Source organism: Globicephala melas, chromosome X (genome assembly GCF_963455315.2).
Source record: "Globicephala melas chromosome X, mGloMel1.2, whole genome shotgun sequence".
Taxonomy (NCBI): Eukaryota; Metazoa; Chordata; class Mammalia; order Artiodactyla; family Delphinidae; genus Globicephala; species Globicephala melas.
The window spans coordinates 116,201,672-116,218,146 of NC_083335.1; the positions used below are offsets into that span (position 1 = coordinate 116,201,672).

General features: G+C 44.6%; 1 protein-coding gene across 6 annotated transcripts in view; it reads left to right on the forward strand.

The window, feature by feature from the left end:
- ARHGAP6 (Rho GTPase activating protein 6) overlaps positions 1–16,475 on the forward strand; it is a 485,744-nt gene that overhangs the window by 211,382 nt on the left and 257,887 nt on the right. Inside the window, exon 1 of one of the 6 annotated variants that reach the window (XM_030845192.3) lies at positions 6,275–6,480. The exons of the other annotated variants lie outside the window; for them this stretch is intronic. Coding sequence (XP_030701052.1) covers positions 6,436–6,480 — 45 coding nt within the window. The 5' untranslated portion in view covers positions 6,275–6,435. Of the gene's footprint in view, positions 1–6,274; positions 6,481–16,475 lie in introns of those variants that run through there. 6 annotated transcript variants of the gene reach the window in all.

Here is a 16,475-nt window from a genome sequence, read left to right on the forward strand (position 1 = left end):
TAATATCCAAAATATATAAGGAACTCATACAACTCAATAGCAAAAAACCAAATTATCTTATTAAAAAATGGGCAAAGACTGTTGGTGGGAATGTGAATTGATACAGCCACTATGGAGAACAGTATGGAGTTTCCTTAAAAAACTAAAAATAGAACTGCCATATGACACAGCAATCCCACTACTGGGCATATACCCTGAGAAAACCATAATTCAAAAAGAGTCATGTACCACAATGTTCATTGCAGCTCTATTTACAATAGCCAGGACATGGACGCAACCTAAGTGTCCATCAACAGATGAATGGGTAAAGAAGATGTGGCACATATATACAATGGGATATTACTCAGCCATAAAAAGAAATGAAATTGAGTCATTTGTAGTGAGGTGGATGGACCTAGAGTCTGTCATACAGAGTGAAGTAAGTCAGAAAGAGAAAACAAATACCATATGCTAACACATATATATGGAATCTAAAAAAAAAAAAAAAGAGAGTTATGAAGAACCTAGGGGCAGGACAGGAATAAAGACGCAGATGCAGAGAATGGACTTGAGGACACAGGGAGAGGGAAGGGTAAGCTGGGACGAAGTGAGAGAGTGGCATGGACATATATACACTACCAAATGTAAAATAGAGAGCTAGTGGGAAGCAGCCGCATAGCACAGGGAGATCAGCTCGGTGCTTTGTGACCACCTAGAGGGGTGGGATAGGGAGGGTGGGAGGGAGACGCAGGAGGGAGGAGATATGGGGATATATGTATATGTATAGCTGATTCACTTTGTTATACAGCAGAAACTAACACACCATTGTAAAGCAATTATACTCCAGTAAAGATGTTAAAAGGATAAAAAATGGGCAAAGGACCTGAATAGACATTTTTCCAGAGAAGACATACACATGGCCAACGGGTATTTGAAAAGGTGCTCAGCATCACTAATCATCAGGGAAATGCATATAAGAACCATAATGAGATAGCACCTCACACCTGTTAGGATAGCTATTATCAAAAAGACAAGAGATAACAAGTATTGGCAAGAATGTGGAGAAAAGGGAACACTTACACACTGTTGGTGGGAATGTAAATTGGTACAGCCATTATAGAAAGCATTATGCAGGTTCCTCAAAAATGTAGAATTAAAAATAGAACTACCACATGATCCAGCAATCCCACTTCTTCGTATGTATCCAAAAGAACTGAAATCAGGATCCCCAAGAGACATCTGCATTCCCATGTCCAGTGCAGCGTTATTCACAATAGCCAAGATATGGAAACAACCTAAGTGTCCATCCATGGATGAAGAGATAAAGAAAATGTGGTGTATATATGTACAGTGGAACATTATTCAGCCATAAATAATCCTACCATTTGAGACAACGTTAATAGACCTTGAAGGAATTATGCTACGTGAAATAAGTCAGACAGAGAAAGACAAATACTGTATGATCTCACTTACTTGTGGAATCTAAAGAAGCTGAACCCAGAAATGGAGAATAGATTGGTAGTTACCAGGGACTGGCAGTGGGGTAATGAGGAGATGTTTGTCAAAGGGTAAAAACTTCCAGATATGAAATAAACAAATTCCGAGAGGTCTAATGTGCAGCGCGGTGAGTATAGTTAACGTTACAGTATTGCACACTTGAAAGTTGCTAAGAGGGTAGATCGTAAATGTTCTCACCACACACAAAAATATGTTCACTATGTGAAGTGACGGAGGTATTAACTAATCTTATTACGATACTCATTTCACAATATGTATGTGTATCAAATTATCACACTGTACACCTTAAACTTTTACAGTGCTATATGTCAATTATAGCTCAGTAAAGCTGGGGGGGAGGGGAGAAGAATTTTCTGTCCCCAAGTATCAATAGTGCTGAGATGGAGAAGCCCTGTTATAAAAGGGAAGCAAATAAGTGAAGTCTATAAAGACAGGGCAGTGTCTGCCCCTGGGCTGGGGTCACGGGGGAGGGTGTTATAATGCGGTTGAGGCACGCTAGCAGTATTCTATTCCTTGACCTTGGTGATGGTTAGATGGGTGTATGTTGTGCAAGAATTCATTTAGCTGCACATTGTATGTTATCAAATTTCCTGTTTCAAAAATTTAAAAATACCCTTGGAGGTGGGTTGACAAGATAATAGGATGGAAGAGTATAGGAGGTGGGTTTGGGGGAAGAGGTTCCCCATCCAAGAGGGTTCCATCGCCACTCTGTCAACAGTGACAGGGCTGGGTGTGCAAGAAGGGCCTCGTGCTCTGATCTCAGTGCGTTGCAGTTCTCACATGGGCCTTCAGCTCCTGCTACACCCTGAAGTTGAATTTGCTTCCACAGATTTAGGTAAAGTTTTCCTTAAACCAAGTAATCACCCTTGGGTTGGCACGAAATGTGGAAAATATTAACTCAGCTTATAGGCAGGCAGAGTAAATACAAACAGGGATTTTAATTTAAATGCCCTGGCAGCAAGGGCAGCCTTCAGTACTGCAAGTGCTGTAATATTTGGGGACAGGAAGTCGTGGAAATGCTACTGTTAGCGTGACATATTTTCTCTTAAAAGTGATGCTAGTAGAGGAACTCCTAGAGATTATTTTTGAGTCCTCTCTGGGGGAAATTATAAACATCAGAGAAATTTATTTTAAAAAAAATGACTAACCAAAAGAGAACATTAGGCAAGCAGGCTCTTAACCTAACCAGTAAATGATGTGAACTTCAGCCTTTTCTGAAGTGAGGTTTTATGTGCTCTCTTTATGTCCCTCCATCACCCCAAAAGATCACACCTGAATTGCAAATCCACCTGCCATTTAATGCATAGTTTAAATGACCTAGAACAATAACTGCGAATTGTATGCACTTAAAAATATTTATTGAATAAGTAACCTAGTGAATAGTTAAATAACATGGGAAGGATACTTGGAAGCAGAGATGTACAAAAAAGAAATTGTTATTAGAGTGGTGTTTAAAATATACCCTGAAATAGATTCAAATAAAAATAATATGTGGAATTCAAATTGGTTAAGATTTTTTTATTGAAGTATAGTTGATTTACAATGTTTCAGGGGTAAGCAAAGTGATTCAGTTATATATATATATATATATATATATATATACACACACATACATATTCTTTTTCAGATTCTTTTATATTATAGGTTATTACAAGATATTAAATATAGTTCCCTGTGCTATACAGTAGGACCTTGTTGTTTATCTCCTTTCTATATAGTAGCGTGTATCTGTCAATCCCCAATTCCTCATTTACACCCCCTTTCCCCTTTGGTAACCAAAGTTTGTCTTCTGTGTCTGTGACTCTATTTCTGTTTTGTAAATAAGTTCATTTGTATCATTATTTTAAGGCCCCACATATAAGCGATATCATATGACTAAATTGTTTAAGACTTAACAGACCTCTTAGAGTTCTGCACAGCCTTCTAGACCCTGAGAACTGAAGTGGTGTGTGACTCACTCGCAGGTGAATTGAAGAGTCTTGCAGCATGAACTGATGACTTCTTTTCTTCAATGCTTTGTCCTATCTCCTCAAACCTTTCAAACACAGAAAAAACAACCCTATCGCACTGGAAAATTTAACTCCAACTTAGCACTGACAATTTAGCAAGAAGTCTGCTAGCAGGCAGTAGTCCTTCCTAAAGTATAAGTACACAGTTTGGGAACGATGGATTATTTTTGGCTTACAATAATGCCGTTTAGTGACTTAATAAAATTTTCAAAGGCAGAATAGAAACAAACCAAAACCTAAGATGACGCAATTTTAACATGGAGGCGACATACTCAAGGGTAATGATCAAAGGATTACGTGTAAGGTTTTGTTAAATCCACGGACCCGCCTTGTATTGTCTATATATATTAATAATGAACTAGTTTTTGTAGGAAAAGGGATTTTTAGCTTTGAGGGCTTAATGGCAGGTATGACGGAGGAACTCTCCTAAGGCTGGAGAGTTCCTCTTTCTAAATAGAGCAGCAGGAAGCAGAGGTTCCGAAACGGGGGCACTTGTGCATGCATGCCCTCCTTTGGCAGCTCCAGCTGCATTCTCTGAGGGATGCTGTGTGGCGAAGCTTGGGCTGGTTATGCCTCATTGTGAGGGTCTTTGAGGACATAGCTGTAAAGGTTGCTTTCAGCAGCAGAGCAGAGTGAAAGTGAAGAGCGGACTTTAGTGTGTTGTTTTTCCAGCTCTGCCTGGACGTGTCGGGGAGCAGGGAGGGCCTCCAAGGTGAGGGGGTTCGCTCCCACTTCGCAGAGGAAGAGGTGATCTGCACAAAGGCAGACTGCAGGGAGGAGACTTGGGCAAATGGTGAAATTGACTTTCTCTTAAGACAGGTGGCACTCTGGCTGGAAGTTCCTGGTTTTGGCGGGGGGTCGAGTTTAAATTTATTTGTATGTTATTGCGGTGTAAAATATACATAGTGGAGGGTGTAAATTACACAAATCTGAACTGTACCACTCAGTGAACTTTTACATATGGGTGTACTTGGGTAGCTGTCATACAGATCAGGATACAGAACATTTCCAGAACCCTAAAAGGTTCCCTTGTATCCCCTTCCCAGTCAGGACCACTTCCCCATCTTGGTAATCATGATTCTGGCTTCTGTCACCATAGATCACACTTGCCTATTTCAGTTCAACATGTGAATTTCAACTCCATAATAAATAAATGGAATCTTACGGTACGTCCTCTTGAGTCTGATTTCTTTCTCTGGACACGGCATTTGTGAGAATACTCCATGTTGTGTCTATCAGTAGCATTTTCCTTTCACCACTAAGCAGTATGTATTCCCTTCACGCACCAGTTGGTTCATCACGCACCAGTTGATGGACGTTTGGATTGTTTCCATTTTGGCCGTTCTGCTTAAAGATATTTCGAACGTTCTTGTGCACGAGAAGGCCCTTGGCACCCATTTCTCTATGTATCTAGGAGTGGAATTGCTGGGTCAGAGGGTAGGCATACGATCAGCTTTAGTAGATATAATCTTACAGTTTTCCAGGCAGATGAACTGTCATGAGATCTAGTAGTAGATTCTTTAGGGTACCTGCACCCCTGGCTTCACATTCTCACTGCTGTTTGCAACTATGCTGCCAACTGTTTTAAAGGCTTCTATGCCAGTGGGTGGTTCGCCCAACCAAATTGTAAGGACTCGAACACAGGGGCTGCAGCCTATTTTCCTAGCCCTCCCCCCAGCAGGTGGAGGGCCACCCAGGGAGTCCAGTATAGTGGGACCCTGAAGAATTGACACAAGCCACCCCCAAATCCATCTTCCACTTGATAGCCACCCCTCTTGGGCTTGGATGGATTGATTTTACAGGGTCTGGGTGCAGCTTGCGAGAGGCTGCAGGTAAGTCACAGGCTATCAGGCCTTGGGAGGGACCTTGGCACTCTTCACGATGTTTTAAAGTGTAGGCTTCCACGAGGGGATTGCGGAGCAGAGGCCAGTTTTAGGTGGTGGTGTGAATCTCCAGCGTGTGCTGAAATGATTTGGTTTAGCTGGCAGAATTTGCAAATAGTGGACGTTTCTTCTATTTCCAAAACCTTGCTGTGTTGTTTCCCGATTTGCTAAGACATAGAAAGGAGGGCTCTGAGCACCCCGCCCCCCACTCAGGTCCAGCCTGGCACCCCTACTCAGTTCCAGCAGACTTCGGGCAGATTTTCCGGGGCTCGCCCTTCCAGCCCGCTTCCCTAGACACGCCCGGGTCCTGCAAGCCCTCTGAGACTCAGTTTGCCCAACGTGGCCCGGCCCCGCAAGCCTCCAGCCCTGCCGCCCCTCCTCAGCAGTTCCCTCGAGCAGCATTACTTGGTCCCTCTCCGCTTGCCCCCTCCTACGGTTCCCGCCACTGAGACTCTCCCAGAGGAAGGCTTTCCGAAGACCAGAGACTGAAACTGCATCCTCGCCGGGCCGGTTCCGAGTCGTCTTTCGGCATCAGATCCACACCTCCTTCAAAGTTAGTCAGTCTCTCTTTCTTGGAAACTCAAGCTCGCCCTGTCGCTGGTGTTGAAGGCTTTAGCAGCCCAGCCCCGGCATCCCGGATCCCACGGGCCTGGGCAGGGGCGGGGTGGCAGGAGTTAGGAGCGCCGGCCGCCCTGACACCTGTCGTGGGCGCGCTCGGTCGCTGTAGCCCCCAGCAGCTGGCGGCGGCGGGCGCGACTGGGGCCAGCCAGCAGCGGAAGGAATTAAATGCCCGCCCATCGAATCTGACTCGGCCTCCGCCCCCTCCCCCCACTCCTCCTTCCCCTTCGCAGTCGCCTCCTGCCTGTCCCCGCCGGCTCCGCGGCGGGACGCTGGTGCCCGGGACGCTTTGCACCGCGCTCCGGGCACAGGCAGCAGGGCTCGAGTCCGGTGGCTGCCCCAGGATGGCGGTAAAATAGGGGGACCCCGGAGAGGCGCCACGACCCTAGGCTGCGCCCGAGAGCCCGCCACTCCTCCCCGGTGGCGGCATGGGGGACCCGGTGTACCGCGAGAAACCGCAGCTGCACTACGCGGTGAGTGTCCCGGCGCGCTCAGAGGCGACAGCGCGGGCTTGAAAGGATCCGTGGCTTCCCAGAGGTCCTCGGTGTGTATGGCGGGTGGGTGGGTGAAGAGTGCCGCGTGCGTCACCCCGAGTGTCATCTGCTCAGAGACTCAGGTGCCCCTTAGAAGGGGAGCCCCCATCCCCGGAGCCCGTGGTCCTTTGCCCCGCACAGTGGTCACTGCGTCTGGGGCCGGGGGCCGGACCCTGCCGCTGCCTCGCTGGCCAGGGCTGAGAAACGGGGCTCCCAGGGCTGCGCCCAGGTCTGCCCACTCAACCTTTGGTCACATACCCTGCAAGAACCGACACAGAACTGGATGGGAGGCAGGGACCGCTTGGTGATGGCAGCGTGTGGCCAGTGGACCCTCCGGAGAAATGCTGCAGGGCGGGTTGGGATGCCGCGGGTTTGCTCCTTGGAAAGGGAGCAAACTCCCAGGGAGTTTGTAGGGGGACACAGTGTTGCACATTTTCTGATTAATATAAGAAGGTGGCAGGGGGTCTAGTGTCGGTGGCCTCTCTTCTCCCTGTTGACTCAAAGATTCCACATTTATTGGGGGCCTACTGTATGCCAGGCACTACGGGGCGCTGGGGACCGCAGGACACACCGGACAAAAAGCTCGTGGGATTTGCCTCCTTTAAAGAAGGAGTCAGGATTTCAAGGTTAACGACCGACTGACCAAATCCAGATTCGAGATTGAGTCTATTTTTGAGAAAGAGAAAAGACTTAAGAAAAAAAAGTCGAATGAAAATCAAGATGTTTCTGAGGAGTGAGTCCTACTTCTGAAGATTCTGAGTGCTGCCTCCAGGAAGCCGGCAGGCGTCCTTGTTAGTTTAGCCCAGTCTGAACATTTCTAAGATGTGTCGTTTTGACGCGGAGCCTTGTAGTTGCTCTGGCATCTGCTACTTTACTGAGTTTTCCTTGACATGATTTTCACTATTGAGATTGGACGTGCTGGGTGCCAAGTTTCAAAACTGGAGGGAAGCAGGCAGAAACTTAAGACAAGAATTATCAACATTGATAATAAGGCAGAGACAGTTATCTGTCTGGAATTCGTGTCCTCCAAAATGCACTCTCCACATTAAAAAAAAGGAAAGTTTTCACGGAAGGAGTCGAGGTGGACGGGGGTGGTAGGTGCAGAGGTCCCCGATCTCCCCCAGCTGGTTCCCGGGGCGTATAGTGGGGTCCGGGATCAGCCGGGGGTGGGCCGTTGTGCTTGCTGCGAACTTCTGCGGTTTCACTTTGCTGCGCTGGAAAAAAAGAGGGCCTGAGTTAGAAAATTGTTAAGGTTCCTTCTCAGGCACACGTTCTAGGAACGTATGATGGCTCGTTCTCTAGTTTTGCCAGGGTTACTCGCCTTGAAATGCCCAGTGAGACACTAGTAAGTTACTAATGCTTGTATGTGGGGTTGTTTTGTTTTGTTTTGTTTTTTTGAGACACAAATGGCTCAGCGATTTGCCTTTTAAAGCGGTATTCAGGACAACCCGTTTTCGGCAGAGGTCTCTTTGCACTGAAGGATCTAGGGTCTGTGCTCATTATGTCTAATCAGCATTTCACCGCACTCCCTTCTTCAGATTTTGAACTGTGTGCTGGTGCCCTTTAATTTGCAATCTGAGGTGTCAATGTCATTTACGAGGTGAGGGAGGAAAGGTGAGACCTGGCTCCTTAAAAAAAAAAAAAGTCTATTCATTCTATGAATGATTATTGCCTCAATTATGCAAATACATCCAATGCATCACAAAACGATTTAAAAATGATTTTCAATCAGCTGTCTCATTCTCCTAAAAGCATAAACTTAGAATCAAGCTGATGTTAATGTCTCCTCTTGCTCTCTGAAGATATGCTGATGAGATAGCCCTTTATTCTAGCTCAGATCACCACTTACATATTTTCTGATTTAAGACTCTTAAAAGGAAGATTCCAGAGGGAAGATGTTGGTTCTCAAGTTGGAAGAAGTCACCTGGGTCCTCTGGAGTTTCCTATGCACACTTTAGAATGATAAAGCAGCAACATTCAGCAGCACCGTATCAGTCACAAGTCAAAAGGATGTTCTTTATTGTGACCCATTGTTTTTCATATTAACATAACTCTCTATGGCTTAAGATCTGTTCTAACGCTGCACTCTTCGTCAGCTTCCCCTACAGTGGTTTAGGTAATTCCAAGAGCTTGTTTTGCCTTTTAGCATAAATATTCCACTTATTTCTCTCATCTTGGCTTTGCCCCACTGTGTATTGTCCTGGAGTCCTGCGGGCTTTTTGTGTCTGTATCTTCCTCGAAAAGAATTATCCTCCATGTGTCCTCAGTACGTCTTGCCTCCTCTGAAAGATAATCCAGGGGCAAGTATATAGCAATGCTCTTCCTTCAGTGCTTTTTTCGTTTGTCCAAGGTGAGCTTGCATGTAAGAAATCAATGGCTCACATTTTCTTCGTTCACCGAACATCTGTGGAGCCTGTTGTGTGCCAGCTGTTTGGTCACTTTTCCAGAGACGATTAAATAGTGAAAATGTTAAGAGTTGTTATGAACTCTTCACTCATCTTTTTAAATGGTCCTAATGGTCACAAAGAGAGAAATACAAACACTTAAGTAGATAACAGCATCCTGCATTTACAAAATCACTTAACACTTTCCCAAAGTATAGCACAACTGTCTTGTTTTATCATCATAACAAAAATGCAGCTAATGTTTTCCTCCCAACCTTTCCTCCCACGGTTTTCCCACATGGAGTTTATGGTGACTCCATCCTCCCAGCTGGGTGTCGTCCTTGATGCCTTTTGGTGACGTGGTCAGATTTGTATTTTGAAAATCCTGCTCTGGTCCCTGGAAGGAGTCGAGGGTGGGGGGAAGTTAGAGCGCATCCTGGCACTTGGGCCAGGGAGAGATGAGAGGAGGTGACCTACACTCGAGCTGGGCTGGAGGTTGAGAGCAGTCAGCATAGTTGAGAGATGTTGAGGGCGCTGAACCAGCCAGCCTGTATGTGGATGGGCTACAGAGGTGCTAGAGTATGAGGGTCAAGGGTGACATGCACAGATCAATGTTTGCCTGGCAGCACTTCTAGAGAAACTGCAGTTTCTCGTTAGTATTTTCTTCTACAAGTTGCAAAGTGTTTGGACACAGTCTGTGTCACTTTCAGCCTCAAATCCGGCTGGTGGGTTAGACAGGTTTTCTATTTTGTGGCTAAAGAAATCCAAGCTTAGAGCGGTGGAGTTCAAGGTGGCACAGGTGCAGTTGGTGACAGAATGGGGAATTTCATCCAGGTGCCGTGATCCCACAGACCTCATCGGACTCATTCAGAGAACCTCGCACCTTCCTCTTTTGTCACCATAATAAACCAACAATCAAATAGCGTACCTTCAGTGACTTAACGTCACCATCCATATTGTTGAATTACACGACCAGATAGCTCTTTAATTGGACTGGTATAGACAAAACGCAAAATTTCAATATCCATTAAGTTCAATGCCATAACTTTATGTCTTTCTCAGCCTCAGCAAAATGCACATTTTGAGCAGGATACTTCTTTGTTGTGCGGCTGTCCTGTGCACCGTAGGATGTTGACCAGCATCCTTGATCTCTGCCTACTAGATGCCAGTACCATAGCCCCACGCCACGCCCAGTTATGATAACCAAATGTATCTCCAGACAGTGCCGTATGTCCCTTGGGGGGCAAAATTGCTCCCGCCTGAGACGCCCTGGTCTATCTGATTTTCATGTATGTTTCTAAGAAGATGTGACATTTACTTTGTAATAAGATCGAGAAAGAGAAGACACAGTAAATGTTCTGAGTATTATATATATATATGCTATACAATGAACATGCAAAACTTTAGAGAGAGACCAACACAGAGGTTCAGAGAGAGTCTCAAACACAGCACAAGTGCTGGGGGTAGAATAATGAGTCACCCCAGTTTCAATGATCACGGCTTTAACAATGTTCTCCCACTTTTGTTGACCCCCAAAAGTCAGGTCACTTGGCCTGGGTTAAAGATTACCGTAACCTACCTTTCCCAACAGTCCTCATATACCTTCTTCCATTAACCACAAACAAAATATTACAAACCTTGATTGTCTGCCAAGATCATGTGACAAAAGTCTAATTTCATGACAAGCCATGCAATTAAGTATGGCGACTTCTTCAGGCGAATTACTGAGCTGAGTATTAGTTGTAATTAAAAAAATTTTTTTTGATGCTTTGGCCGCGCCACATGGCATGTGGTATCTTAGTTCCCCAACCAGGGATCGAACCCGCGCCCCCTGCATTGGAAGCACAGAGTCTTAACTGCTGGACCGCCAGGGAAGTCCCAAATGAGTGTTAATTTTAGAACAAATTGTCAGGCATCTTTTTTTATCTTCTATTTTATTTTAATTTATTCATTTTTTATTTTCTTAACATCTTTACTGGAATATAATTGCTTTACAATGGTGTGTTAGTTTCTGCTGTATCACAAAGTGAATCAGCTATACGTATACATATGTCCCCATATCTCCTCCCTCTTGCATCTCCCTCCCACCTTCCCTATCCCACCCCTCTAGGTGGTCACAAAGCACTGAGCTAACATATATATATGGAACTTAAGAAAAAAAAAAAGGTCATGAAGAACCTAGGGGTAAGACGGGAATAAAGACACAGACCTACTAGAGAATGGACTTTTTTGAAAGGGAAACAAGAAGATTTCCTGTTGCCGCTGGCTAAGATAAATCTATGGATGGGTGATGTGTGTTCTGTTCATAGAGGTGTGACAAAAAGCAGGGGGCTTAGACTCTGACTTGGGATATCTCCCCATGGAGTCTGGATGTCAGGATGCAGCCATTTTCGTCCCTTGGACCGGTCTACTTCTGAGCTTCTCTGTTGCTGACATCACTTCCTGTTTGGTGCAGTTGCCCCACTATCTGTGCTCTTGACCACAGTCTCATCATTAAATGCTGACTGTTTCCTCGCTCTGCTTAAGTTTCCTCCTCCCTAAGGAACCCACTGCAAGGGCTAAGCTGCTTACCCTGCCAGGGAGCCTTTCTTCACCCAAATCAGTCGAGGTCTTAATATGATAGTTTCTAAGTTTGCTTTCTATGAACATTCGATTTTGAAAGACTTTATAAAGTCATTAAGTCCGCTTAATAATTCAGTGGTGTTGAGTACAGGATATTCTTTGGTAATTCCGAAGACACCCAGAACTGGGCACTGTTGCAGGGCTGAGATGATATGAATCCGTTATCATCCATCAGCTCTGCCAGTGTAGACATGTTAGGAAGTTCAGCGGAACTTGTACTGACCTGCTGCATGGCTCAGAATTCACTTTTATAACACTGTTTGCTAGTCATTTGTCTCCTCAGAAAGCCAAAATTTTGCAAGTTACAGATAAGTGGGAGATTACTGAATCACCTTAATTAACACCTCTGCTAATCATGGGTACCTTTCCCACCACCTGCCCCCAGCTTCCAATATGCATTCTTTTCTGCTGCACTCATTTTTTTCTGTATGTGGCCTCTTTGGTCTGGAACTCTCATCACCTTAGGAAGCTACCTATCCCATCCTTCCAAACACTTCTTAAGCACCGCTGCTAGTTGATAAACAATCGGATTCCTCTTGGATGTTGCCTGGAAGAGATATCTGTCAATAATAAGAAAACAAATGCTACCCTTTGCCTGGTCCTTTCTGATCATAAACTTCTATTATTTCCTTTTCCTTTTCCCCGCATTGTGATAACCCTGGACCAAATACACCTGAGTCCCAACTTGATTGTGATATTATTGTCCAGTCATATGAACTCTTCACTGGGTTTTTGATTCCCCACTTGTCCCTCACCTGTATCACTCTTGGTCTTTTCCATCACCGTAAATGGTTGGCGACTTGGCGAGCTGCCCGAGCCAGACACTTAGGGGTCATCCTGGAGTCCTCCCTTTCCTGCACCCCACGACATTGAATCTCTGAGCCAGCCCTGCCAGGTCTGTTTCACAGCACTCCCCAAATTCATCCTCTTCCTTCCATCTGCACTGCTGTTACCTAAATCCAAACCCGCAGCATCCGTTGTCCTCACTAAGACAACGTGGTAACCCTATATTCCAGGCCTGGGACCAGTTGAGACCTTTTCAAAAGAAAATGAAGTTGTGACATTTCAGTGCTTAAAGCTCTCTGGCTGGTTTCCATTACACTTAGACTAATATCTCCCTCCCTGACCTTGGCCTTCCAAGTCATCGTACATAATTCTCCCTGCTTCCTAACACCCTCCCTCAGCTTACCACTGCCCAGCCACATTAGTGTACTTTCTGTTCCTCAAATGTGAGCAGCTCTTTCCTGTCCCAGACCTTTGTTCCTACTGTTTCTTCTGCCTCAGACGTTCTTTGTGTGGCTGTTTTTTGTATCCTACAAGTTGCAGGAAAAAAAGTCGCCTTCCCCGACTGCTCTCTCCAAAGTGCTTCTGATCCCAGCAGTTACCATTGATCATATCACACTAGATGCTGCCTTCATTGTTTGCTCCACTACTTGGTACATTATACATTGTTTGACTCTCCCTACTGGTGTGTAAGCTTATTCAGGGAAGGGACCTAATCATTCTTTTCCCACGATATCCCCGCTGCCTAGAATGGGTCCTGGTATAGGATGGGCACAAAATAAATATCTATGAGGAAATGAATCTGGCTGCCTGGGTGTTTTTACCTATAATAGATTACACCAGCGGGTTCAAAACTTCACTCATCATCATCTGATGATTGCAAAACATATTGGCTTCAGGGATTCACCCAATTTCCACTAAGTGAGAATCTCCAAGGCCTAGACTTGGAATCAATGATTCTGATATCAGCCACGTTTGGAAACCACCAATTAATTTACATGGTGGACCACTTACTGTTCAAGAAGCCTCTACAAAGCCTCGGATTGGGCGGCAAAGTGATCCAGAGAGTTCAATCCAGTGCTTTACCTGAGGTGACCCTGAGGTAATGGAGTACAAGTTTTCAGAGGGGTCTTTTGTTTTGTAACCTAGTATTCATTTCAGCTGAACCCCCTAAGGATACAAGAGGCATAGGAAGGCTTCCTCTACGTAGCGTGGTCTGGCCATATGTCCGTCAGCATCCATTTTCTAGGTAATCTAAGCCAGTGATTCTCAACCAGGGGACACTGGGAAATGTCTGGAGGCACTGTTGGTTGTCACAACTGGCATCTAGTAGGTAGAGACCTGAGATGGTGCTCAGCACCCTAAACAGTGCACAGCACAGCCTAACAAAGGATTGTCCAGCCCAGATGTCAACAGTGCTGAGATTAAGACGCCTTGCCTTAGACATATCTCTGTAGACATCAAAATCTTCGCTCTTTTTGAGGTTCATTCTGTATAGTGGTCTCTAAAATGAATTATACATATTTCCCTGCTATTTACGAGCTGGACAACATGTGAGTTACCTGTTCCGGATGTGAGTCATGGTTATGAACATGATGTTTCACACTGCGGGGGAGAGGGAGATTACCCTGAGAGGGGTGATGGTGGCCCTTCCAGAAGCCTCATTGCCTTGAGCTTTTTACTTCTTCACTCCTCAACTCTGATGCCCTTTGTAATCTTGGATCTTGTTTTTTAAATGCTTCCTGTCTTCTCTCTTGTGTCAGACTTCAGCTGACTTCTTGATTTATCAATGTCTAATGGTCTTATCTCAGTTCACTGCCTCTATTCTGATATAGCTGGAATACCAGTTTATTAAATCTGATAGTCCTGGTTCTAATATCAGGAATCATAATCTCCCAACTAGGATGTGAGGGATTCTCAGAAAGCCCGCGTGCTTGGATGTTGGATCTGTGACTGTATGTGAGTAAGGAGCTAGCGCCCGCTTCTGTCCAGCAGTCAGTCGTTGAGGATGTGATGTGGACTGACCTGCTCTGGGGGAAATGCAGAAGCACTGAAAGACAAACAAAAGGAAGGAGGAGGAAGTTAGCTTCTCCCAGCTCTTCTCTCTGAATTCCATCCTGGTTAAAAATCTCCCAGTCAAGACACACCTTATTGGTCCAATGTGGGCCCCTCGCCCACCCAGGAGGACGGAGGGATGAGATCCGTCAGGTTTGAGTCACTGCCCACTGCTATTGCTAAGGAGGCAAACTGGATTCAAAGGCGTTGGATTTAAAAGAATAAGTGCTTCATTCACTTTCACATTTTAAAAATTAGAGAAATTTGCTGTGATCTTCATCATCCTATCATTTGTACTCAGGCTTAAATGGTTTCTAACTATCCTTGCATCTCTGTATTACTTCTTAGAGTGGCAAAGTCTTATATGGGAGCATCTGATTGGCTGGAACAGGTCACATGATTTCATGTTGGTTTGAAGAGGGAAGATCTCCCATTAGGGAGTTCATAGTGGGAGACGTGAACGATGGGCCAATAATTCTATATAATGATATATTGCCTTGAAACAGGAGTGGGGTTTGCACGATGAAGGGTAAATAAATGAACAAATGTCAATTGCAAAAAAAAAAATAATAATAATAATAAATAAATAAAATAACAAAACAAAAAACGAAAACAACTCCCCGATCAGCCCAGGGTGGCAGTTGTATTGGTGGCCTATCTGCCACTGACAAGGATTGTGGAGCCCTTTCTCAAGTCCTGGCCGCATCAGTGAATGTTAATTAGCACGGCCTGTTTTAGATTGTAAGCTCCAAAATGATGGGGAGTGAATAGATTTAAAGGTCTTAGTTGCTTGCAAAATTTTGGACTAAGCTCACCCACATTTACAAACGAATGCAGTTAATTTAGTATAATGTACCTTCTCAGATTTTCTGGTTCTAACCTTATTTTCAAAAGATCAACTATTCTAATTTATGTTATTCTTAAATACTTTCTGAATACTTAAAAACTTAGCGATCGATCAAATGAAACGATAAGCACTGCCACCCATCTTTATATGGTACTGCTCTCTCTGTCTTTATGGATGTGGCTATGAGATACATCTCAGTTTGGATAAGTTATACACAACGTATAAGACTACTTTACTCACTCAAATATGATCAGTGTTACTAAAGGCTCTTTCCTTGAAAGATGTCATAACCCTTTGAAATGAAAACCGGTCAGGATTTTCTCCCCATTTCTTTGGTTGCTTGACACATTCTTAGAACTCTTCTAAGTTAAATTTTTAGAGTAAAATTGGAGTGTCAGGAGTGCCAAATACATTAGATTTCTGAGATGAAGTTTTCAGAAGAATTTGGAGTTATGGCTTTGGGGAAAAGTTGCCATGGAAACTGCAAAAGATGTTCAGATGAATCAACTTTAAAAATATTTTTTGAATGACCCCTTTCTGTAGCTGACTACAGCTGACTACAGAAATCTCTGGTAAAGAAAGGTGTCCATCCAAGTGAAATGAAGAGACTAGAAGCATGTCACCAGTGTGTGGAGTGCCTCAGCTGTGTATCTGCTGAGCTCCCCTGGGCCAGGTGGGTGCCGCCCATCGTGGACGGGACTCTCGGACATGGTTCTGGATTCTGTACTTGGTGGTGCCAGTTTAATTCGATCCACAGAGTAATAATCGTTTAGCAAGAAAATGGAATGTCAGGTTTGCTGGCGGAATTTGAAAATGGTCGCACGTGGTATTATTTTTGTAAGTCTTTATGCACATGACCTGTAACAGTGCCATTATGATGTCATTTTGATTGTCTAAGCAAAATGTAAAACACAGTCTTAACTTGGATCTCAAAAGATGAGGTATTCTCCCACCTTAGCTGCTGACTCACAGGCAAGGGCATTGTATCCATCAGGATGTGGCAGGAAACAGATGGGACACTCAAAAAGGCCTCACTTAAGGAACGGACTATTATGGATGTGTCAACAGGTTTACAAGAATCAATAAAGGGTGGTGAGGCACACAGCAATTAGCAGCGGGGATGCTGTTATACCACGTGGGCACAGAGAGGGTCCAGTGTTACCGGAACCTGATGACTGCCAACCTCGCTAGAAGGGACCCTGGAAATGGACCCAGCGAGGATTGCAGCAAGGGCAAAATATAAA